General features: G+C 41.5%; 1 protein-coding gene across 1 annotated transcript; it reads left to right on the top strand.

Moving 5' to 3' along the window:
* The first annotated feature begins 904 nt into the window (after positions 1-904).
* Positions 905-23616, top strand: DSN1 (DSN1 component of MIS12 kinetochore complex). The gene is given in 12 exon segments (XM_055436895.2): positions 905-1234; positions 2956-2998; positions 3230-3556; positions 5452-5525; positions 6148-6220; positions 7769-7856; positions 11807-11866; positions 12363-12437; positions 14143-14290; positions 17663-17750; positions 18566-18645; positions 18647-23616. Coding segments are annotated over 11 exon segments (1065 nt in total). The 5' UTR covers positions 905-1234; positions 2956-2970; the 3' UTR covers positions 18671-23616.
* Positions 23617-24880: the final 1264 nt, after the last annotated feature.

Below are 24880 nucleotides of genomic sequence, written 5' to 3' on the forward strand. Positions count from 1 at the left end.
CAGGGACCACAGCTGCAATGGAAAGATGACCACAGTCACATTCCAGCTGTGGCTCATTAACCAGTTTTTGTGGACTGCTTGTGATTGAACACTTGCAGAGATTTCACATCCCGAAGGCCTGCACATGCAAGATGACACTCGGATGGCATCATGCTGGGTGTTGAAGCAGCAGCTTGCTATCTGGGAGCCCCCAAGCCAGCAATGGACAGTGTGCCAGGCACAGGCTAGGCTCCCTGGAGCACAGAAAGGGCATCTGCTTTCCAGCCTGGGGCCTCAGAGAAGGCTTACACTGGATCCTCAACTGAGGCTTAAAATTGGAGAATTCTGCCAAGAATAATCAGGGAAGGGCTTCTCAGCCCAAGAGAATGCCTTAAGCAAAGGAGCAGAAGCAATGGGGTGATGAGAAGAGTGACAAGCAATTTGGGGAGGGGAAGGTCTGCAATGAGGTTGTAAAAGGAGAGAGCCTGAACTTTTCCAGGTGTTGAAGGGGCCACAAAAAGAGAAAATATGCTACAGGAGAACTGGAAAAAGTGGTCCCAGTCTGCCCTGGGAGAGTCATGGTCCACAATTTTAGAGTTAAGACAAATGGAGAGAGGGATTGTGGCCTAGCGACCAGACAGGGCATCAGTGCCCACTCGCTAATGAATTCCTTTGGCAAGTACCTTTCTGGGCCTCTGCTCCCTCATGTTGGAAAGGCTCTGGGCATGTCGGCGCAAAGAACACGATGATGTAACGGTACCCAGTCAGGGACTCCTTGGGAGCGCCGTTGTTGGGAAGGTGGTAACTTGGCCAATATTGGGCGGGGAAGAACTTAGACAAACCGGGCGGGGCCACAAGAGTCGCGAACATCGGTTTGCGCATGCGCCTCGAGGAAGCGGCGTTGTGCGCTTGCGCGAGCCCGGGAGCCCGCCGGCCGAGCATGCGTCGTCGGCCGGCGGGAGTTTTCTAAGGGGCGGCTCTGGCGCCACCGGAAGGTAGTGAAGCGGTCCCAGAGTTGGAAGGAGCAGCGGCCTTGGTGCAGCGCGTCCAGGGGTAACCCAGCGTCGGGGAGAGAGTGACCTCCGGCCTTGTGTTTCGGAGACGGAGACTCTGGGCTGGACAGGCGTCTCTGAGGTGAAAAAGTCGCAGGCCTGTTCCCGGACGAGGCCGCCCTCACCCCCACACCAGCCTCTTCAGGGTCGGACAGCTCGGCTCAGCCCACACCCTGCCTGCCAGTCGTCACCCCCGAAACCGGGTAAGAGGAGACCCCGGGGCGAGCGGCGCCTCTCGCTCGGGGCCTGTTTGCAGAGCCCGCGGTCTAGACGTCACTGTTGGTGGAAGGTTGAAAGTTGGGTGGGGGTGGGTCACACAGGCCAGGGTTCGAATTTCGCCTCTGTCTCCAGGCTGGCTGCCTAACAAGTTTTGGGTGTTTTTTTTTCCCCTCTCAATCTCAGTTAACTAACTGCAGCGTGAAACTGTTGATGGTACTTCCAGAGCTGTGGCAACGATTAAATGGCACAGTAATGCACATACAGTTTTTACATACACACACAGGTCCTGGCATGTAATAAGCGCTTAAAAGGTGTCAGTGGTTGCTGTTAAGTAACCAGAATTTCATCTGAATAATAGTCGTAACTGTGACGATTTAGATCCTTGATCCTAGTACTCCTCGTTGTTCTCTTATCTTTTTCACGTTGTCCCTTCACATGTATTTATTTTTCTTTCCTAAGCACTCCCCCTACCCTGTATGGATTTTTACTGGTGGTGGAGGGGGAGGCTCGGTCATGTTCCTGCCCTTTTCCAGTCAGTTACTTGTCTGTGACAGGCGCTAGGAATACAGCCTGGTCCTGGGAGACATGTAAACAGACTTTACAACCAGTGCCAGGGAGGCCCAGGGGTGGAGCTGCCAACTCTGCCAAAGAGACGGGGAATGAAAGCCTCACACTTGAGTTCGATTGGGAAGGAAGCCTAAGTTACAAGGCAGTGTGTACAAAGATTTTGAAGTGATGCGTGGAAAGTGAAGAGTTTTCTGGGTGGATGGTGGTGTTGGTAGCCAGCAGTGTGAATGTACTTAATGTCACTGAACTGTATACTCAAAAATGATGAAAATGGTAAATTTTATGTTGTGTATATTTCAGCACAATTAGTAAAGAAACAGAAACTTAAAAAAATAAAGGTGGTGTATGGAATGGGAGTAGCAGGAGAAAGCAGGAATGGGTACTAGTTAGGACTAGCTTCTGGAAGGTGTTCAGGACACTGGAGGAATCTGCTGCTGTCTAAAGAATGGATTGGAGGGGATTACCCAGCAGTCCAGTAGTTAGGACTCTGAGCTTTCACTGCAAGGGCCAGAGTTCAGTCCCTGGCTGGGAAACTAAGATCCTACAAGCTGCTTGGTGTCACCAAAAAAAGGAAGAATGGATTGGAGAGGAACAATGCTGCATGTAGGAAGAACTCTTGGAGCGGCTGTTCGATTCTTGGGGGAAGAGGAGGCGAGGGATAGAAACTATGAGATCTGAACTAAATAGATAGCTGGAAGTTGGAAGTAGAATGGACAGGCCTTTGAATCTGCAGAATTAATAAGTAAAGGGTAAAGTGATTGTTCATGTTTTGAAGACTATATAGATCATAATGCCATTGATTGAATTATGCAATTAAGCCCTTATTAAACACAAAATAATTGGGAACTAAGAGTGACTGAACTGAACTGAAGAGGGGTATGTCTTGAGGAAGAATATTTCTATTGATAGATTCTATAGAAATTCAGAACAGGAGGTGATGAGCCCTGCTGATGTTCTGTGGAAGAGGTGTGAAGGTGAAGTTGGGTTGGGCCTTGTCAGGCAGGTAGAAAAGAATTTCATGGGGCCAGAAAGGGCGGTTCAAAGACGAGAAAGCGCAAGGCTGATTCTGGGGGAGTAAAGCCCCAGCAAGGCTGGGACTGAAATGTGGAGAACAGATTACTTCATTTTCCTTTTTCAGGGTTCTCCACTCAGGATGACTTCTAGACCAGAGATAGTAGAAGGTGAGTATTGTCGTGAGGTTCGGTACCTTCTTGCCTTGGGTTCAGGTTAATGAGCTTTACACAAATACCTTCCTGGCTCTTGGTGGATTTGAAATCACTTATTTGTGTATTTGCAGAGATGCTTCCTCAGTGTTTCCATGACCTGGGGCATATGTTTCCTTTTGCCACTTTTTTGCACAGATTCTTAGTTGTGATGGGTTTGATTCTGTATTTTGACTTTTTTATGACAAGTGCTAGAAGATGAACCAGTGGCACCTGAGACTCATGATCATCAACTGGAATCAGATCCCAACCCTGTGGAAGTGTGTAATAAATCGTCCGCCTCCCTGGAGATGACCGAACGTGTTTCAAAGGAACGAATTCACCTTGGCCGTAGCCCCCAAAAAGGGGAAAGTGGTGATCTCAGCCACCAGGAAGGACTTGAATCCAGGTCCCTTCATTTGTCCCCACAAGAGCAGTCTGCCTGTCATCAAGACAGGAGGCAGTCCTGGCGGCGAGCAAGTATGAAAGAAACAAACCGGCGGAAGTCACTGCCTCCCTTTCATCAGGGCATCACAGGTGGGGTGCTATGTGCGTAAGACTGCAGCTCCAGCTCAGATAAGAGGCAGTGAGGTATGGCAGGAAGTTAGGCTTGACTTGGCTACTTACTAGCTATGTGACTGAACAGATGACTTCACCTCTCTGAGCTTCAGTTTCCTCATCTATAGGAGTATTCTCAGATTATAAGTACTGATGTCAAACACCTAGTAAGTATTCAGTGTCAAAGCTGTTTATATCATGTTGTTAGCTACCCATTGTAATGTATACCATGGACAGAAAATCTGATTTACAGGTATTCAGTATTCACCTTTGCTAAGTGAATGTTCAGCATTCACATTGGCTAGGAGTAAAGATTTCCTCTGGCTTTCTTCCTCGTATCCTAAAGTAGAATAGAAGGTGGATGGGTTGCTACCTGATTTTAGGTTTTATAACTGAAAATATCTCAAAGGGAAGAACCCATAAAAATATCTAGGGTAAAAACCTAGTTTTGAGACATGGTGTATTTGAATGTGATTTTGTGTGAATTTATAATAATAGCATCTCAGGAAGCACTGAAGTACAGTAAGATTTAATGTGGAAAGTAGCACATTTCAGGAAGAACTTACTAGCTGTGTGGCCTTGAACAGCTTACTTAACCTCCTTTGCTTTATGGTCCTCATCAGTAAATGGGGTGAAATAATACCTATTTTACAATACTGAGAATTAAATGAGTTGATGCATAACACAGTACTTGGCATATAATAAATACAGCTCATGTTAAGTTATCATGATTAAAGATACTACTTCACTTCCTGAAGGTCTGATGTTTAGAAGGAAAGCTATCTAAAAACAGCCATGAAGCATATCAGAAAATTGCTACCATGGTTATGCTTATATACTTCCTCCGTAGATGTTCCAAGAAATTTCAGTTTCCTGAGGGTACCCTTATTACGTTCATCTATGTTCCAGAGGATGTGGACCTAAAATTCTGTGTAATAAAAAATTACTAACGTGTAAGATTTGTTATTTTCTGGTTATTCCTGGTCACTTCCCAGGTTTCTTTGGTTATAGGCAGAAGGTATCTTGTTGTTCATGACTAAAAGTGAGAAGTAGTAATCAAGAGAGGGCGCAAAAGAACTTAAAAAGAGCCAGCTGAGGCTGGAGGGCGAAAAAACATGTATCTCTCCTAATTCTCAAAGCAAAGTTCCTTTGCTGTATAAGAATTGATGTTTTTAAATGGACATAATTGAGAAAAACAGTATCTACATCTTTTATTGATAGCTGTTTGAGGATTTAGTGGCATAATTATGTAAAATGCCTGTTTGGTTCAGGCTGATTCACTGTGTGACCTTGGGCAAGTTGCCCAGCACCTAACCTTTGCTAAATGCCTCAAGTGAAGGTGAAGGTTAGAATTTAATAAAATGCCTTTTAGATAGTCTGTGTTCAACAAATTTACTATTAATGTTATTGTCTCTGGTTTCAAACAAGTATCTCCCCTCTGAGCTTCAGTTTCCTCATCTGTAAAGTGGAACTCATAGTTTATAAGAAGATTCTTAAGACACTGTATTTAAAACACATTGTAATGGCTATCACAAAAATTCTGAAATATTCCCATGTCCTTTAAATGGTGAATATAAAATACAAAGAGAAGTTAAATTATTTTTTATAACCTTTTATTTAGCAAGACAAGATTTCAAGGTAATACATAAAAGGTTCTTTTAACTTTTTAAATGTAGGATGCACAGATCGGTAAATTTCATTCTCTGGTGATCTTGAACAAATTAGATATAAGAAGACAGAAAAGACTGCTTGGGTTTTCTTACCTTAAGTTGGGCTGCATCAAGAGGGAGGGAATTTTTCAGGTGTTTTTTTTTTTTTACTTTGCTAACTGTTTAAGTGTCCATCTCTTTGAATGTGGTAATATTTTATGTTAGAGCTCTGCAGATCCATCAGTGTCGACCTAACAGAAAGCAAACGGCTGAGCTCTCTCCTCCTTTCCAGTTTCCAGGTGAGAGTTGAGAGTCTCAGGATTGGGAGTGTTTTCTTTTTTTTTTTTTTAAACTGTTTCTGTGACATCCCCAAAGACACGTCAGTACTGTGTGATTTATCAGTAAAGAGTAAAAGGTGTTTCTAGAGGGATTAATTTAAAAGCCAGACTTAATCCCAGAAGTTTTGTCTCTGGATAGGGCTCTACCAGTTCCATTGATATTGCTGTGTCTAACTGAGCAGTTAAGCGAGTTCCCCTGTCTGATACATTTTGCTCATTAGCAGCAAATAATGGGACTTTAAGGTGGGTAGAGGTCATATCTAAGTTTAAGCAGACATTTGAGATCTGGCTGCTCTCTAAATTGGAATTATATGACTAACTGGTGATTGCATCAGTTTAGATAAGCAAGTCATTTGTGTGAATTAAATGACCATTTTTTCCCCTGAACCAAAAATCACATCACGTAGTCTAGGCAACAAAGAGTTTTTTCCTTACCTTTTTATTTTCTTGTTTTGTTTATATGAAAAATCTTAGGTGTAGAATTAAATCATGCTTATTTACATTTATTAACTGTCCTAAGATTGCATGAATTCAGGACTGGCAAATCTTGGTTGTTGTACTGAAAATGCTTTTCTTTATTTAGTTCTCTGTTCAGAAACTTGAACCTTTCCTAAGGGGAACTGAGGGCTTCAGTCTTGAAAGTTTTAGAGCCAAAGGTAAGTTGCTAAGACCAGACACTCGAGCTTTGATTAGGGTTGGTTGAAATCTCTCTCTCGGGGTCCCTATTTACAGGAGCTGCTACCTTACACAACCAGGCCTCCTTTTTTGGGGAGAACTGCATTAAAAAAGATACGAATATGTTCTTACAAAAAAGTTTAGAAGGTCTAAAAGTAAGCCTCTCTTGCCCCACGACCCCCAGTTTCAGCTCCTCTCCTCCCAGAGGCAACCACAGCCACCAGCTTCTTGGATATCTTGGCAGGTTTACTGTATTTCTAAACATTTATCCATTAAAATCAAATGAATAATCCTCTCTGCACACTGTTCTTAATCTTGTTTGTTGTTTTTTAAACCTTAATTTATCTCGCAGATAGTTCTTTATCACATTGATAGAGCTGTCTTGACATTTTAGCAGCTACATGATACTCTATTTTATAAATGTACCATATTGGATTTAAACGGTTCTTTATTAATGGACTTTTAGGTTTGTTTTCAGTCTTTTGTTATTACAGTGAATGGATAATGAATACTTTTTTATACAAGTCTTTTAGCACATATTCAAGTAAAAATAAGATATATTAGAATTAACTAGTATAAGTATACTGTAACTGAAAGGTTAGATTTTTTATTATTTAGTAGGTATTATTTAAAGATCTTTTTGGGGTTTTAATCTGTGTTTCTTTTGAAGAGGATAATTTTCGTATTTTTAGAGGAGAGCCATTTGTACTTTATTTTCTGTGTATTGTCTCGCCATGTCCTTTGTTAATTTCTTAAAATTGAGATATTGCCTCTTTTATATTGGCTTTGCAGGCACTCTTTATATGTTAAGGAAATTAGCTTTTGTCTGTGACATAAGTTGCAAATATTCTTCCCTGGGAGTCAGTTTTCAGCTTTCTAGGAAGTAGCTATTCTCCTTACAGTGTAATTATACAATCATCCAGGTCAGAAATAAAAGACCTAGAAAATGCAGGAAGTCAGACTTACTCGCCAGTTAAAGTTGTTTATCTCAGAACTGCACTATTACCATAATTAGGGTAGACATGTCCAGGTTATTTTGATAGCTATTTAACATATCTTTTCCCCTCTGCGTTCCTCACCTGAATTTAATTGTGAACTCTGTTTAAGTCTAAGCAGAGACCTGTTTTTACCTCATGCCCATCATTTTTTTATTTGCTGCTAGCATTTCTGACTTCTGTAATATGTTTTTTCACTCAGTGCCAGCAGATCAGATCTCTTGAAAGAGTGAATTGTCAATGTAAATACGTTTTTCTAACACATCTTTTAAACTGCTTCTTCATCAGTTGTGTGAAAAACACTATTATAAATGTTATAAAGAGGAGTTGTCTTCCATTTTATCTGTACCTTCCCAAAGAAAAAAGATAAAATCTTCCTGCATATTTATATCACTTTTTTGAATGGATGAGAGGGCCAGAATGTAACAGGTGATCCTAGAGCTGAGACCACCATATGTATATTACATCTTTGTCAGCAGCTCACTGTGAAAAGTATTCTCTGTATTTTAAAGCATATAATTTTATTCTCTGTAGCATCTTCACTTTCTGAAGAGTTGAAACATTTTGCAGACAGATTGGAAAATAATGGAACACTACAAAAATGTTTTGAAGATTCAGAAGGGTAAGAACAGTTCCTTTCTCTCCAAAATTATAGTTGAATTAGGACTTTTTATTTTTTAATTTTTTAAATTGAAGTATAGTTGATTTAGTGTTGTGTTAATTTCTAGTGTGCATCAAAGTGATTCAGTTATATGTGTGTGTGTGTATACTTCAGTTCATTTGTATCATGTTTTAGATCCCACAAATAAGTGATGTATGGAATTTGTTTTTCTTTGACTTAATCTGTTAGTATGATTATCTCTAGGTTCTTCCGTGTTGCGGCAAGTGGCATTATTTCATTCTTTTTTTATGGTTGAGTAATATTCCTCTGTGTGTGTGTGTGTGTATGTACACATACATCACATCTTTATCTGTTCATCTGTTGATGGACGTTTAGGTTGCTTCTATGTCTTGGCTATTGTAAATAGTGCTGCTGTGATCGTTGGGGTACATGTATCTTTTTTAATTCAGTTCAGTTGCTCAGTCGTATCCGACTCTTTGCGACCGCATGAACCACAGCACGCCCGGCCTCCCTGTCCATCACCAACTGCCGGAGTCTACCCAAACCCATGTTCATTGAGTCGGTGATGCCATCCAACCATCTCATCCTCTGTCGTCTCCTTCTCCTCCTGCCCTCAATCCTTCCCAGCATCAGGGTCTTTTCAAATGAGTCAGCTCTTTGCATCAGGTGGCCAAAGTATTGGAGTTTCAGCTTCAACATCAGTCCTTCCAGTGAACACCCAGGACTAATCTGCTTTAGGATGGACTGGTTGGATCTCCTTGCAGTCCAAGGGACTCTCAAGAGTCTTCTCCAACACCACAGTTCAAAAGCATCAATTCTTCGGGACTCAGCTTTCTTTATAGTCCAACTCTCACATCCATACATGACCATTGGAAAAACCATAGCCTTGACTAGACGGACCTTTGTTGACAAAGTAATATCTCTGCTTTTTAATATGCTGTCTAGGTTAGTCATAACTTTCCTTCCAAGGAGTAAGCGTCTTTTAATTTCATGGCTGCAGTCACCATCTGCATTGATTTTGGAGCCCCCCCAAAATCAAGTCAACCACTGTTTCCACTGTTTCTCCATCTTTTTCCCATGAAGTTATGGGACCAGATGCCATGATTTTTGTTTTCTGAATGTTGAACTTTAAGCCAACTTTTTCACTGTCCTCTTTCACTTTCATCAAGAGGCTCTTTAGTTCCTCTTCACTTTCTGTCATAAGGGTGGTGTCATCTGCATATCTGAGGTTATTGATATTTCTCCCAGCAATCTTGATTCCAGCTTGTGCTTCATCCAGCCCAGCGTTCCTCATGATGTACTCTGCACATAAGTTAAATAAGCAGGGTGACAATATACAGCCTTGACGTACTCCTTTTCCTATTTGGAACCAGTCTGTTGTTCCATGTCCAGTTCTGACTGTTGCTTCCTTACATGCATACAGATTTCTCAGGAGGCAGGTCAGGTGGTCTGGTATTCCCATCTCTTTCAGAATTTTCCACAGTTTATTGTGATCCACACAGTTAAAGGCTTTGGCATAGTCAATAAAGCAGAAATAGATGTTTTTCTGGAACTTTCTTGCTTTTTCCATGATCCGTTGGATGTTGGCAACTTGATCTCTGGTTCCTCTGCCTTTTCTAAAACCAGCTTGAACCTCTGGAAGTTCACAGTTCATGTATTGCTGAAGCCTGGCTTGGAGAATTTTGAGCATTCCTTTGCTAGTATGTGAGATGAGTGCAATTGTGCGGTAGTTTGAGCATTCTTTGGCATTGCCTTTGGGATTGGGATGAAAACTGACCTTTCTAGTCCCGTGGCCACTGCTGAGTTTTCCAAATTTGCTGACATATTGAGTGCAGCACTTTTACAGCATCTTTTTGAATTAGTTTTTGTCTTTTCTGAATATATGCCCAGCAGTTAGGTCGCTGGGTCATATGGTAACTCTATTTTTAGTTTTATAAGGAACTTTCCTACTGTTTTCCATAGTGACTGCACCAATTTACCCTTCCACCAACAGTGTTAGGAAGATTTCCATTTTTTCTGCAAGCTGTCCAGCATTTATTATTTGTAGACGTTTTTCGTGATGGCCATTTCTGATGGGTATAAGGTGATACCTCATTGTAGTTTTATTTTATAATTTTATTTGTTGATTTAATGTTTGGCTGTGCTGGATCTTTGTTGCTGTGTGATTTTTTTCTCTAGTTGCAGTGAGCAGGGGCTATTCTTTAGTCACGGTCCATGGGCTTCTCATGGTGGTGGCCACTCTTGTTGCAGAGCACGGGCTCTGGGTGCACAAGCTTCAGTAATTGCAGTACGTAGGCTTGGTAGTTTTGGCTCTCAGGCTCTGTAGCATAGGCTCAGTAGTTGTGGGGCATGGGCTTAGTTGCTCCGAGGCGTGTGGGATCTTCCTGGATCAGGGATTGAACCCGTGTCTCCTACATTGGCAGGCGAATTCTTTACCACTGAGACATCAGGGAAGCCCCTCATTATAGTTTTGATTTTCATTTCTCTAATAGTTATGTTGAGCATCTTCATGTGCCTATGGGCAATCCGTATGGCTTCTTTAGAGAAATAAGACTTAATTTGTTCATTCACTTATCAAACGTTTTTCCAGCATCTTCTGTGTACCATGCTCTTCTGGAAGCTGGAGATATAGTGATAAATAATCAAACAAGATCTTTATTCTTATTCATTGTAGTAGGAGAGACAATCAAATACTTAGAAAATAATGACTTCAGATATAATCTGAATGATTTCAGTGATAATCTAATTGGGCAGGTAGTATGATAGTGACTTGAAGGAGTGGGCAACTTAAGCTAGAGTGTTCAGAGAAGTCCTCTAACGATTTGACGTTTGCACTGAGACCTGTAAGACCTGGATGGTGAGGAGGAACCGAATATGTGAAGAGACGGAAAGCATTCATATTTTTGCTAGCCATGCCAGTTGTAGATAAAGTCACGTTTTTAGCTGTTGGCCAGCAAGAATATTAAGAGAAATTTTACAGCTGCCCCCGCCCGCCCCTCCCAGAAACTGGTAGTCCTCAGCAGGAGCAACACTGAGCCCTCTCCTCATTGAGCAATAAATTACGTGACTTGATCTTACACTTTTGACTTCACAAAGGTCTGCCTTTCCTGGATCCTTAGAATTAACATTGGTATTCAGGAAATGAAAACTATGTTAGCTTGACATTGCTTCTCTTTTAACGCAGTATATTTAAACCACAGGCTGCTGTATTGCAGCTAGAGGTGATAGAGGCTGTTTGTCACAGGCTTTGATAGAAAAACATAAAAGGTGACACAGCTGATTTGCCTTTGCCAGGTAGAGTACCAAGTATATCTGCAAAATTTTGGCATTTTCAATGCCTCCTGCTTTTCTATTAGAATTAATTACCCAAGCTATTGGTTTAAGTAGAACATATCCAACTGAAAGCTTTAACTTAAGTGCAAAGACAGTTGTATGAAAAAGCTATTAAGGTTTTGATTAATGGGAAGGCAAGAGGCTAAATTTAAAAAAATGGTGTGAACAAAACTTTGGAGATTGAAACCAGCAGATATTTGAGGCTGAGTGGCATTATATGGATAGAATAGATAAAGAGTAACAGTAGGAATCAGTTAATGAGCTGGACAAAGACAGAACACAGAGAACCTTAAGTGCCAGGTTAAGGAGTTTTGGCTTTTCTTCTGAATGCAGTGGAGAGTCAGAATTTTTAAGAAACAAAAAATACAAAAGGAATATTTGAAGAGAGGTTAATCTGTTCATGTGTGAATTCAAATTGATGAGGGAAACAGACAATGAAGAGACCACTGAGAAAGCTAATACCTAGTGCAAAAGTGAATTAGAGTCAAGACTAAATATTCGTTGAAAGGTAAATTCTGAACATGTTTTATTGCTGTTAAAATTATGTGAGACATCCAATACTAAAAGCAAACACTCTTGGAAGATTTCTGTTAATCTCATAATCCTGTCTCTTCTAGAAGAGTATCAGATTTGGCTCTGGAAACATCAGTGGCTGAGATGAAGGAATATATAACAAAGTAAGTGAAAATGAGTGAACTTTTGTTGGGAAATCTAAATTTGTCTGGGGAAAATAACTAAATCCAGGAAAAATTAATAATAAATATCCTTTTCAGTGTGTCAGTACTGTTGTATCCACACTGGAAGTTAGAAAGCTGCACTCTGGAATTTTATGTACTGTTGTTTTGTCACTAAGTTGTGTCCGACTCTTTTTTGACCCCATGGACTGTAGCCCACCAGGCTCCTCTGACCACAGGATTTCTCAGGCAAAAACACTGGAGTGGTTTATGGACTATACTGACGGCCAATTTCATAGAATGGAGTCTAGAGACTAAGGATGTGGATTTGATGTAAAGACTCATGTTTGATTTGATTAAGTTAATATCCTCTGACTTGGTCTTTTATGACCTTTTTATTCACATCTTAGAATCAGAGTAGACACCTAATGTATGGTTGCCCTGACTGATTCAGAATGAGATGATCAAAAGTTAACTGAATTTTTTCCTGCTTCTGTAGGTTTTCTTTAGAACGTCAGAGTTGGGATCAGCTCTTGCTGCGCTACCAGAAAGAGGCTGAAGAGATCCTATCAAGGTTAGATCTGTGACAGGAAATAGGAAGGTTTTACCTTGTGACTTTTGATTTGATTTCAGTTCTGTTAGGACAAATCAAATGATGAATCCAGTCTTACAGGCCAGTCAACTCATCAAATCTCTGTAGAGTATATATGAACATTGTGACCGAAAATGAAGAGTGAGGGGACTGGGAAGGAAGAGTTGTCACTATTTTCAGTCAAAGAGTTGTCACTATTTTCAGTCAAAGAGTTGTCACTATTTTCTGTGCCCTTGGCTGCTGTTCCACATTCTGGGGGAGACAGGCATGTCTCTGCCCTGTACGTGGCAACCTGGGCCTGGGCTTGGAACAGTATCAGGGGACTTCAGTGAGCATATGGCCTTTGAAAAGCTGCAACTGTGGGAGAGAACCACAGCCAGGGTCCTCATGGAGACACAGGGGTGAAAGAGGTGATGGAAATGGGTCTACAGGAGAGAGACAATCTTTGGGTCTTGAAGGCATAATAAAATGGGAAAGTGCTAGACTTTGGTTTCATATTACTGTCCAAACCAGTGATTTTAAGCTTTTTTTCCCCAAACAGAACCTTAGCTAGAAACACAACTATAAAACATTAGCCAAAATAGTAATTGTGAAAGTGGCCTTTCAGTAGAATGGCACCTTGAGGAGCACAGCATGAGAAACTTCCCTAATCCAAGCGCTGATGCTTATTACTTTCTTCACCCTTTAAATGTTCTGTGTATAAAGACAGATAATGCATAAGATGGCAGTTTCAGAATAAACACTTTTGACGGGCCATAGTGTATATTAACAGGAAAGCTTCTGGAAGCAGACTGTCTCTGTTCAAATCCTAACTACTCCTTAGTTCTGTGACCTTGGGCAGTCCACTTAGTCTGAAGTTCCTCATTTGAAAATGGGATAGTATTACTACCTACCTCATTGGTTTGTTACGACTAAAGAGTCATCAGCAGTTTTCATAAACTGTCCATTATATTGAGTTATTTTAGATAATCGAAGTGGGCCAACATCTTTTTGGTAAAAGATCATAGATGTTTACTTCAGACTTTACCCCAGGAGTAGTCCTTTTGATAAATGGACCTTACTGTTAGATGGAGTCAGCTAACCTTCTAGCATTTCCTGGAGTCCAGAGGTATAAAAACATTAACCCTGGATAATTATTTTGAACTGTGGTGTTGGAGAAGACTCTTGAGAGTCCTTTGTACCGCAAGGAGATCCAACCAGTCCATTCTAAGGGAGATCGATCCTGGGTGTTCATTGGAAGGACTGATGCTGAAGCTGAAACTGCAATACTTTGGCCACCTCATGCGACGGGTTGACTCACTGGAAAAGACTCTGATGCTGGGAAAGGTTGGGGGCGGGAGAAGAAGGGGACGACCGAGAATGAGATGGCTGGATGGCATCACCGACTCTGTGGACATGAGTTTGAGTGAACTCCGGGAGTTGGTGATGGACAGGGAGGCCTGGCGTGCTGTGATTCATGGGGTCGCGGAGAGTCGGACACGACTGAGCGACTGAACTGAACTGAACTGAATTATCTCAGAATCTCCTGTTACTAAGAGAGTCTGTGCTCGAGGTGGGGTGGAAGAATATTGATTCAGGTTAGTAAAGCCTTTTAGGAAGTGTTTTCCCTAGGTAAATCTTTGCTGTTTTCCCACAGAAAATGATTGTAAAATTATTTGAAAGCTTTTTTGTTTTATTTTGTTTTTAGAGGATCAGCTGAAACCAAAAATACTGAAGTTGAAGTGGAACCTAGAATGTATGTTGGGTCTTCCCAGAGTGAAGTCCTTGATACAAAACCTGACTACCAGAAGATATTGCAGAACCAGACTGAACTCTTTGATTGTATGGAGTTGGTGGTAAGTTGGGTCATGTTTCTTTGGCTGAGTTATCCAGCTTTGATACCTTCTCATCCTTGTTAAAAGAGCTGGAGAACATGTGTAATTAGATAAGTATATTCAAATCTACCTTGGGGAAACGTGGAGAGACAATGAAAGAAAATAAGCAAGTAAATGGTGATAAATGCTATTAAGTCAGGTGGAGGAAGAGAATGTGCAGGGGGGGCTTCAGTTTGCTATATAGAGGGGTTGACAGCCCTTCTTAGGTGCCACCTTAATAAAGACTTGAAAGAAATGGGGAAGTGAGCCATGAGGACATTTTGAAGAATGTCAACCCCCCCCCTTTTTTTTTTTGCCAAAATACCATCTTAAACTTATGGTATGAGGTCTCAAGTTGAATTTTTTTATTTGTTTCTGTTACTTTTATTTTATTTTGGTTGCACCGCACAGTATGTGGGATCTTAGTTCCCTGACCAGGGATTGAACCTGCACCTCATGAACTGGAAGTACAGAGTCTTATCTACTGGACCACCAGGGAAGTCCCTCAATCCAAGTATTAGGTTGGCCAAAAAGTTTGTTGAGGTTATATAAGAGCTTACAAAAACCCAAACGAACTTTTTGGTCAGCCCAATATGAACAGGAAGCAGGTGGCATTTGATACAGGGTATGGAGAAGCTGTATACAGTTAGCGAAAACAAGACCAGGAGCTGACTGTGGCTCAGATCATGAACTCCTTATTGCGAAATTCAGACTTAAATTGAAGAAAGTAGGGAAAACCACTAGACCATTCAGATATGACCTCAATCAAATCCCTTATGATTATACAGTGGAAGTAAGAAATAGATTTAAGGGACTAGATCTGATTGATAGAGTGCCTGATGAACTCTGGACGGAGGTTCGTGACATTGTACAGGAGACAGGGACCAAGACCATCCCCATGGAAAAGAAATGCAAAAGAGCGAAATGGCTGTCTGAGGAGGCCTTACAAATAGCTGTGAAAAGAAGAGAGGCAAAAAGCAAAGGAGAAAAGGAAAGATATAAGCATCTGAATGCAGAGTTCCAAAGAATAGCAAGGAGAGATAAGAAAGACTTCCTCAGTGATCAATGCAAAGAAATAGAGAAAAACAACAGAATAGGAAAAACAAGAGACCTCTTCAAGAAAATTAGAGATTCCAAGGGAACATTTCATGCAAAGATGGGCTCGATAAAGGACAGAAATGGTATGGACCTAACAGAAGCAGAAGATATTAAGAAGAGGTGGCAGGAATACACAGAAGAACTGTACAAAAAAGATCTTCACGACCAAGATAGTCACGATAACGTGATCACTGACCTAGAGCCAGACATCTTGGAATGTGAAGTCAAGTGGGCCTTAGAAAGCATCACTACTAACAAAGCTAGTGGAGGTGATGGAATTCCAGTTGAGCTATTTCAAGTCTTGAAAGATGATGCTGTGAAAGTGCTGCACTCAATATGCCAGCAGATTTGGAAAACTCAGCGCTGGCCACAGGACTGGAAGAGGTCAGTCTTCATTCCAATCCCAAAGAAAGGCAATGCCAAAGAATGCTCAAACTACCGCACAATTGCACTCATCTCACACGCTAGTAAAGTCATGCTCAAAATTCTCCAAGCCAGGCTTCAGCAGTATGTAAACCGTGAACTCCCAGATGTTCAAGCAGGTTTTAGAAAAGGCAGAGGCACCAGAGATCAAATTGCCAACATCCACTGGATCATGGAGAAAGCAAGAGAGTTTCAGAAAAACATCTATTTCTGCTTCATTGACTATGCCAAAGCCTTTGACTGTGTGGATCACAATAAACTGTGGAAAATTCTGAAAGAGATGGGAATACCAGACCACCTGACCTGCTTCTTGAGAAACCTGTATGCAGGTCAGGAAGCAACAGTTAGAACTGGACATGGAACAACAGACTGGTTCCAAATAGGAAAAGGTGTACGTCAAGGTTGTATATTGTCAACTTGCTTATTTAACTTATATGCAGAGTACATCATGACGAACGCTGGGCTGGAAGAAGCACAAGCTGGAATCAAGATTGCTGGGAGAAATATCAATAACCTCAGATATGCAGATGACACTACCCTTATGGCAGAAAGTGAAGAGGAACTCAAAAGCCTCTTGATGAAAGTGAAAGAGGAGAGTGAAAAGGTTGGCTTGAAGCTCAACATTCAGAAAACAAAGATCATGGCATCTGGTCCCATCACTTCATGGGAAATAGATGGAAAAACAGTGGAAACAGTGTCAGACTTTATTTTTTTGGGCTCCAAAATCACTGCAGATGCTGATTGCAGCCATGAAATTAAAAGACACTTGCTCCTTGGAAGGAAAGTTATGACCAACCTTGATAGTATATTAAAAAGCAGAGACATTACTTTGCCAACAAAGGTCCATCTAGTCAAGGCTATGGTTTTTCCCGTGGTCATGTATGGATGTGAGAGTTGGACTGTGAGGAAGGCTGATCGCCAAAGAATTGATGCTTTTGAACTGTGGTGTTGGAGAAGACTCTTGAGAGTCCCTTATACTGCAAGGAGATCCAACCAGTCCATTCTAAAGGAGATCAATCCTGGATGTTCATTGGAGGGACTGATGCTAAAGCTGAAACTGCAATACTTTGGCCACCTCATGCGACGGGTTGACTCACTGGAAAAGACTCTGATGCTGGGAAAGGTTGGGGGCGGGAGGAGAGGGGACGACGGAGAATGAGATGGTTGGATGGCATCACCGACTCTGTGGACATGAGTTTGAGTGAGCTCCGGGAGTTGGTGATGGACAGGGAGGCCTGGCGTGCTGTGATTCATGGGGTCGCGGAGAGTCGGACGCGACTGAACTGAACTGAACTGCAGAAGAGTCTGTTTACACGTGGGCTAAGTATAAAGATGTGGGTATCAGTAATTCAAAAGTGAAGTGAAGTGATCTGGGGCTTAGAGGCAGCTGAGCTGTTCCTACTCCTCAGCTGGAGGGTGAAACAGTTACTGTGGTACCTGGCAGGGTGTTGTATGGTGGGCTGCTCTGAAAGAGCTATGGTCTTCAGTTGAGAGACACTAGTAACTCCAGATGACCCTTCCAGGAGCAGGCCCAGGTAAAAATACCCTGAGCTCATTCAGCTCCTACTTGGCTCCCTCTTGGTCAAGCCCACCCAGAAGCCAGAGGACCTGGGATCCTGTTGAGGTTGTGCAGGGCAGTCTGCTCAGGAGTTAGAGCAGTGTGGAGAGGGGTGGAGTATGGATGTGACAGGGCAAACAAAATGTCTGGCATAAGCTTTCCAGGTTGAAAGAGCAGCAGAAGCAAAGCTCCTGGGCAGGAGCTCGCCTGGTGTGTTTGAGGAGCCATGCAGAAGCCGTGCACCCTTCCAGTTCACAGTTGTCTGTTGTCTGCAGATGGACGAACTGCAAGGATCCATGAAGCAGCTGCACGCCTTTATGGCCGAAAGTACCCAGTGCCTCCAGGAGGTGTCAGTACAGCTTGGTAAGCCTGTCTTAAGGGGACCAGAGCTTGCATTGTTTTACATCTAATGGCCCTTAGGATGTACACTGCCCTTCAAAACATTTTAGGGGTCATTCTGATTTTAAAGGGAATGAGACTGATTTTCTCCTGTGACTTTGAGGGTGATTTTAGGTAGAGGAGTTGTGAGCATTGTTTGCATTGTGTGGATACAAACAATGGCTTCCAAGGGTAAAGCCTGTTTCTGGTGACTTTTATTTCCCCCTCACAATAATAATTACTATTGTGGGTACTCAAAGTTAATTGGAAATTTTTAGACAGGAGCACAGTAGACTGAGAAGTAAATCTCCACAAACTGACAAACTGTATTGTTTGGGTAGATCCAGGACAAGAAATATCTATCCATTGCCTTTTTTCTCTTTTCATTCTTCAAGAATCTACAAAGTGACACTGACATTACTTTTTTAAAAAATAATATGTATTTACTTGGCTGTGCCGGCTGTTAGTTGCAACATGTCGGATCTTTAGTTGCAGGCTGTGAACTCAGTTGCATTTGTGATTTGGTTCTCTGACCAGGGATTGGACTGGGCCCCCTGCACTGGGGCACAGATTCTTAGTCACTGGGGAAGTGATGGGGAAGTCCCCATCAGATTGTATTGTGGTTGTAGTTGCAGCTGGCTTTCCTACCAGAGAGCCATCTCCTTGAGGGCAGATGCTTTCCTATGTTGTCCTTAGAATACCGTATTCTTCAGGGTCTGGCACAGTATTCACACGGTAAGTTTTCAACAGTGGTATTTGAATTCAATTGAAATGTAGTTTTTGGCTCCTTTTCTCTGCAGGGAAGAGAAGCACTCAACAGTTAGATCCTTCACCAGCTCGAAAACTGCTCAAGCTTCAGTTACAGAAACAACCTAGCACTTAATTGCTCTAAATCTTGTCAGTGACCTTATGCAGCTTTTCTGTCACAAGGTGCTCTAGAGGAGAGAAACCGGAAGAGTGCCCCAGTGCACAGCGGGCTGAGCTGTGACATCTGCCCTGTTGCCTTTGAAGATAACTGGCCAACTGTAAAGCACTCTGATTTTTTTTCTTAAAATGGAATTTATGCATTTGAAAGAATGTCATATACAGGCTTTTTCCAAGAATGGGCAAAATGCTTGAGACTTTGCTTTGGAATGACCTTCAGAACTAGTGGCCCATTCTTTGAAATATCCCTTGTGATCAGCAATCTTCCTACTCTGAAGATGTTTTTGAGGTTTTGAAACAACCTAAAGTCATTCAGGACCAAGTCCAGTAAGCATTTTAAGGGTCATTCTGGTTGTAAACAGAATGAGACTGATTTTCTCCTGTGACTTTGAGGGTGATGTTAGGTAGAGGAGTTGTGAGCATTGTTTGCATTGTATGGATACATATATCTCCTCACAAGATTCCCACATTGAAGATAATAACACTCATTCTCTGTATTCTGATGTCTATAATGTGTTTTAGCTTTTTTGGGCGGGTGCATTCTACACCATGTGGCATGCGAGATCTTAGCTCCCCAACTAGGGATCGAACCCATGCCCCCTGTGGTGAAAGTGTGGAGTCCTAACCACTGGACTGCCAGGGAAGTCCAGTATAGTCTGCTTTAGCTTTTAATATTGAGTTGACATCCTAAATTCTAGATTCATGGCAAGAAGGGGTAAGTATCTCTTTTTCATTGTTCTCCGTGTTTGTTAATGATTTGCATTATAAGATTGCATGTTCTTAAAAGCTTTCCCTTATCCTCATGTATGAAAAAATGAAAAGGTGTGGAAGGCTTAGCAGAAAATAGGATTCTTTGTCAGGACCCAGAAGTGAACAGTAGCGTGGAGTTACACCTCAGTGTTAACAGCCAATAAAACACCAACTGATTTATTGTCAGTGTCTCTTATTTTCTGATCCTCCTAATAGAACCCACTTCACTTAAATACCCAGTCATTATCTTCAGTCTTAACGCTTGGACTGCACCAGTTAATGAGAGGCGGTATGTCCTAGCTTTTCCCTGTGTTCCTTATTGTCTTTTAAAATTTTGATTTATTAGTTAATTTGGCTATGCCAAGTCTTAGTTGCTGCTGCCCATGAGATCTTTGATCTCGTTGTGACCTTCAGGATATTTTTTTTCTTAGTTGCAACATGTGAACTCTCAATCGCAGCCTGTGGGATCCAGTTCTAGGGATCAAATCTTGGGAGCACTGAGTCTTAGTCCCTGGACCACCAGGGAAGTCCCACGTTCTTCATTCTTTCTTATATTTACATAGCCCCTGCTATATGGCATGCACAGTTCTAGGAACTGGGAACAGAGCAAAGAACAAAAACAGTCTTAGTACCTCTTTTCATGATTCTCACAGTCTGTTGGGCACAGGGAACAAGAAGAAACCTCTTTTCCACAGAAATAACGTTTTAGTTACTTGGGAAGGAGAAAGGAGTTAAATAGTACAGTTATTTGAGGTGAAAGGAGCCACATTTTAAAAGGCCTGAGAAGAGAGAATAAAACATTCTAGGATACTAAAAAGTAAAAAGAAGACTGGTTAAGCAGGAATGCTAAGTGCCAGTGTAAGAACCACCTGAGACAAAGATAATTGAAAGTTATTGAAAGATTTTGAGAGTTGGATGGGATCAGAACTTTACTTTCTTTTTTTAAAATTTATTTTTAATTGGAGGATAATTGCTTTACAATATTGTGTTGGTTTCTCCCATATATCAACGTGAATCAGCCATGTATACCATATATGCTTAGAAATACATATGTCCCCTCCCTTTTGAAGAACTTTATTTTCAAAAGATCACTCCAGTTGCTATTTAGAGAACAGTTAGAAGCAAGTAGGTGTGGATATTACAGTGGATGAGTAGGGGGCGTCATTCATAGTGTCTGGAACACAGCAGGCATGTCACCTCCATGTTAAAAGCCTAACTGCTACTTACTGAGAAAAAGTCATTTAACCTCTTATTTGTAAGATTGGGAGAATGATAGAATCTATAGCACAGGAATGCTATGAGAGTTAGATTAACAAGTTAAAGAACAGTGGATGGGGGACTTCCCCGATAGTCTACTGGCTAAGACTCCAAGCTCCCAATGCAGAGGGCCCAGGTTTGATCCCTAGTCAGGGAACTAGATCCCACTTGCTGCAACTAAGAGCCTAAAACATAAAAACAGTGGATGGAGGAAGGTAAAAACTCCAACTGGGTAGATAATGAGCAGTTAATTAGATGGGAAAATTCTCAGTTAAATTTGGCATACCAAACAGATTTCAACTAGATTGTTGGATATACAGGTAGAAAACTGGGTAGGAAAACCTCAGTTCAGTTCAGTTACTCAGTCCTGTCCGACTCTTTGCGACCCCATGAATCACAGCACGCCAGGCCTCCCTGTCCATCACTAACTCCTGGAGTTCATCAGACTCATGTCCATTGAGTCGGTGATGCCATCCAGCCATCTCATTCTCTAGACTAGGAATAAAATTTGGAAGTTACCAATGCCTAGTTATTAAAACCTTAAGAATAAGATCATGTTGTCCAGAGGAGAGCATGAAGGGAAATTGGACAGCCCCAAGGAAGCTTTTAAAAATCAGAGGAGCAGTGTCAATTGCCACTTTCAGAAGCAGAACAATATAGTGGAAAGAGTGTAGTTTGGAGTGAATCTTCATCCTTATCCTCAATTTCCTTTCTGTGAAATGGGGAGAGAACACCTCTCTCCAAAGGTGATTGTACCTCCCCCTGCCCCCATTTTATTTAGTACACTGTATTACATTTTTAAAACGTATTTATTTGTGGCTGCATTGGTTCTTCCTTTGCGGCATGCGGGCTCCAGAGCACATGGTCCTGTAGCTGTGGCATGCGGTCCATGTGGCATCTGGGATCCTAGTTCCCTAATCAGGGATCAATCCCAAGTCCCCTGCATTGGAAGGTGGATTCTTAACCACTGGACCACCAGGGAAGTCCTTGGTGTTTTGGAAGTTTTGTTTATAAGAATTAAGAAGTGTCTTTGTATCTCCCAATAACCATACAAAATAGAGCACAGAAAAATAGTAAGATCTGAGCATTTTATATGCATACATACCACAACTTGAGATTGCCTTTTTTTTTTTTTTTTCATTATAGATGAGGAACTCAGGGAGGGGCTTAATAATCCAACCAAGAACATAAAGATAGGAGTGGAGGATCAACTAGAACCCATGTAGCATTCAGTAAATGTTAACTAACACAATAATTAGTAAACGGCTCTGCCCAGGTACTACTGGTTTTTTCCTCCCCCAAATTTGGTTCAGGAATTGTACTGGGTGAATGTTACAGATGGTTGGAGCCTTAGAGATGTTTGGTAATCTTCCTTTTGCCCTACTTTAGTTAATGAGTATCTTGCTTTTAACCGGTGATATTTAACATTAAAGAAATAATAGGTTATATTATAAACTCTTACGGAAGGGAATATATCATGTACCTTTTGATTGCTTAATGTAATCGTCTGGGAAAATCTGCTCAGGTTGCATTCAGAGGAGATGGTGTGACTGGTGGTTGAAGTAGAGGTGATATAATGGAGGACTTGGAATTAGGAGCCCTGTTTTGGATTCTAGTTTTGGGTATTTGTTTTTGTTTTGAGTATAGTGGATTTACAGTGTTGTGTTAGTTTCTGCAATACAGCACAGTGAATCAGATATATATGTACATACAAACACATACTCTTTCTTAGATTCTTCCCATGTAGGTCATTACGTAATATTGAAGTGTTCCCTGTGCTATATCTAGTTCTTAAATTACTGGTTCATTCACGAAAAACTTACTAAGCCTGTTCCTGATGCCAGGCACAGTGCTCGGTGCCACGTGACCTTGGGTACCACTCTAGGCCCATGTCAAAGGAGGATGCCTTGCCGTATAAAGAGTTCTTAGGGACTCCATAAGGATGTAACTCAGCAGAAGGGGAGAAGCCAGCCAGACACAGCTCTCAACACCCCTCCCTCTGAGCGGTTCTGGTTAAAGGTTCTCCAATGAGACTCCGAAGCAAGAAAACTACAGTACTTCCCTCTTAACGGAGGGGGAATATGTTCCAGGACCCCAGTGGATGCTTGAAACTGCAGACAGTATGCCCTGTAATTGCGAAGTTTTTTCCTGTATTTACTTACCTACAATAAAAGTTTAACTTATAAATTAGGCACATTAAGAGATTAACAACAATAATAAAATAGAGCAATTTTAACTATATACTGTAATAAGACTTGGGTAAATGTGGTCTCACTCTCAAGGTGTATTGTCTTGTTCTTACCTTCCTCAGAGACGATGTGAGATGATACAGTGCCTATGTGATGAAATGAAGGGAGGCATTGTGACATAGCTTTAGGCTGCTGTTAACTTTCTGACTGCACACCAGAAGGAGGGTCATTGAGACATTACAGTATCCATGGTTGGATGTCTGAGTAGATGATTTTGGGGATCCACAAGATACAGTTGAAGGTGGTTTTGCTGAAAGCTTTTGGGAAAACATTGTTATTGGAGTTGTCTCCAACTCACTGAAGTGTTGCTGCAGCAATTGTAATCCTTTGGTGATCGTGAGTAGTTGCTGTGATGCTTCTTTTCATCTGAGGGTCATATTCCATATATTTTAAATTGTGAAATTTGAAACATTTTGGCAAATTTCAATAGTGTCCACGTTGCTGATTCTGCTTCAGTTGCTTTACCTTCATCTTTCTTGGTAGATGACTCCACAAGTTTGTCCAATAACTCAGTTGTTAACACTTCTCAGTGCCCTTCAATATGTTCTTCCACTTCTTCATCAAGCGTGTTGGCAGATCCTTTGCCACCAACTTGTCTTGAGTTTCCTAACTTCTCCATTGAACCTCAGTAACCTTTAAAATCATTCACAACTTCATAAGTTCTTCTAGCAGGCATTAAGAGTGTGGTTTTAATTCACTTACTGCATTTCTGATGAACATTATTCATTGGCAATAGTAATGACTTCAAGCACTGCATTGTGTCCAGATTAAAATCTGCATTAATTGCTGACCATATGTCGTCAGATACCAGGCAGGTGTATGTGGCCTTGACAAACTGATGGCTTGTCAAGTGGCTGAAGCTTTGAGGTTGTATTTGGAGATAAAAATACAACTTTGACATTTTCAAAGCAAACAGATTCAGGATGACCAGGTACGTCGTCTATTAGTAATAGGATTTTAAATTCCAACCCTTCCTTTTCCAAATAATTTTCATTTCTGGAATGAAGCATTGGTAGAACCATTCCATAAACAAGATAGCTGTCACCTAGATTGTGTTGTCAGAATACAAGCAGATAATTCTTGGTTTTGTTTTTGAAAACCTGTTGGGTCTTTGCTCTGTGTACAACTCCTGCCTTTAACTTATGTTCTGTAGCATTGCCAGTAATTCCAGAGTTAATCTGCTCTTCCAAGTTTTATGATCTAGTGGCTCCTTTGCACTTTTATGACAGTAGATTTGTTGCAAGTTCTTGTGCCTGACACACAACGAGGCCAAACAAACTCAAACACAAGTTTGGAGCAGAGAAAGATTTATCAAAAGGACCAAGCAAGGAGAATAGGTGTCTTGTGATTAAAAAACTAGAGCTTCCTGGATGGCGTTTGGTTCTGCTGGGACTCTTCTTCCAGAAGAGCCCAGTTTCATCACATGAAGACTTGCTTTGGGTGGTATCCTTTCCTTCCTCTTCAAATTCTTCACTTCTGATGGAAATGTGGCAACAGCTTATGAAGCCAAATCTGGCCTCTGTACCCTGACACCAAATTCTCAGGGACAGGTTTTGGTGAAATAGGAAAGAATAGCTTTATTGCTTTGCCAGGCAAAGGGGATCAGTGGGCTAATGCCCTCAAAACGTTGTGTCGCAACCTGGAGCAGGTAGTAAGAAGTTTCATAGTAATGATTCAAAGAGGACGTGATGAACTAGCTCATGGATAATCTTCTGATTAGTTGGTGGTGAAGTGGAAGTCAACATCATCAACCTGGTTCCAACTGGTCTGGGATTTCTCCCATCTGGTGGGGGTTTCAGTATCTGCAAAATAGCTCAAAAGATACTGAGACCTGCCCCAAGGCTGCTCTATTGTTTCTCTTGACTGTTCCTTGCTTCCGCCCCTCCCTTCTCTAATTGTTTAGTCATTGAATCGTGTTCAACTGTTTGTGACCAC

This window comes from Moschus berezovskii, chromosome 15 (genome assembly GCF_049115385.1).
Source record: "Moschus berezovskii isolate FMDL1 chromosome 15, NW_MosBer_1.0, whole genome shotgun sequence".
Classification (NCBI taxonomy): domain Eukaryota; kingdom Metazoa; phylum Chordata; class Mammalia; order Artiodactyla; family Moschidae; genus Moschus; species Moschus berezovskii.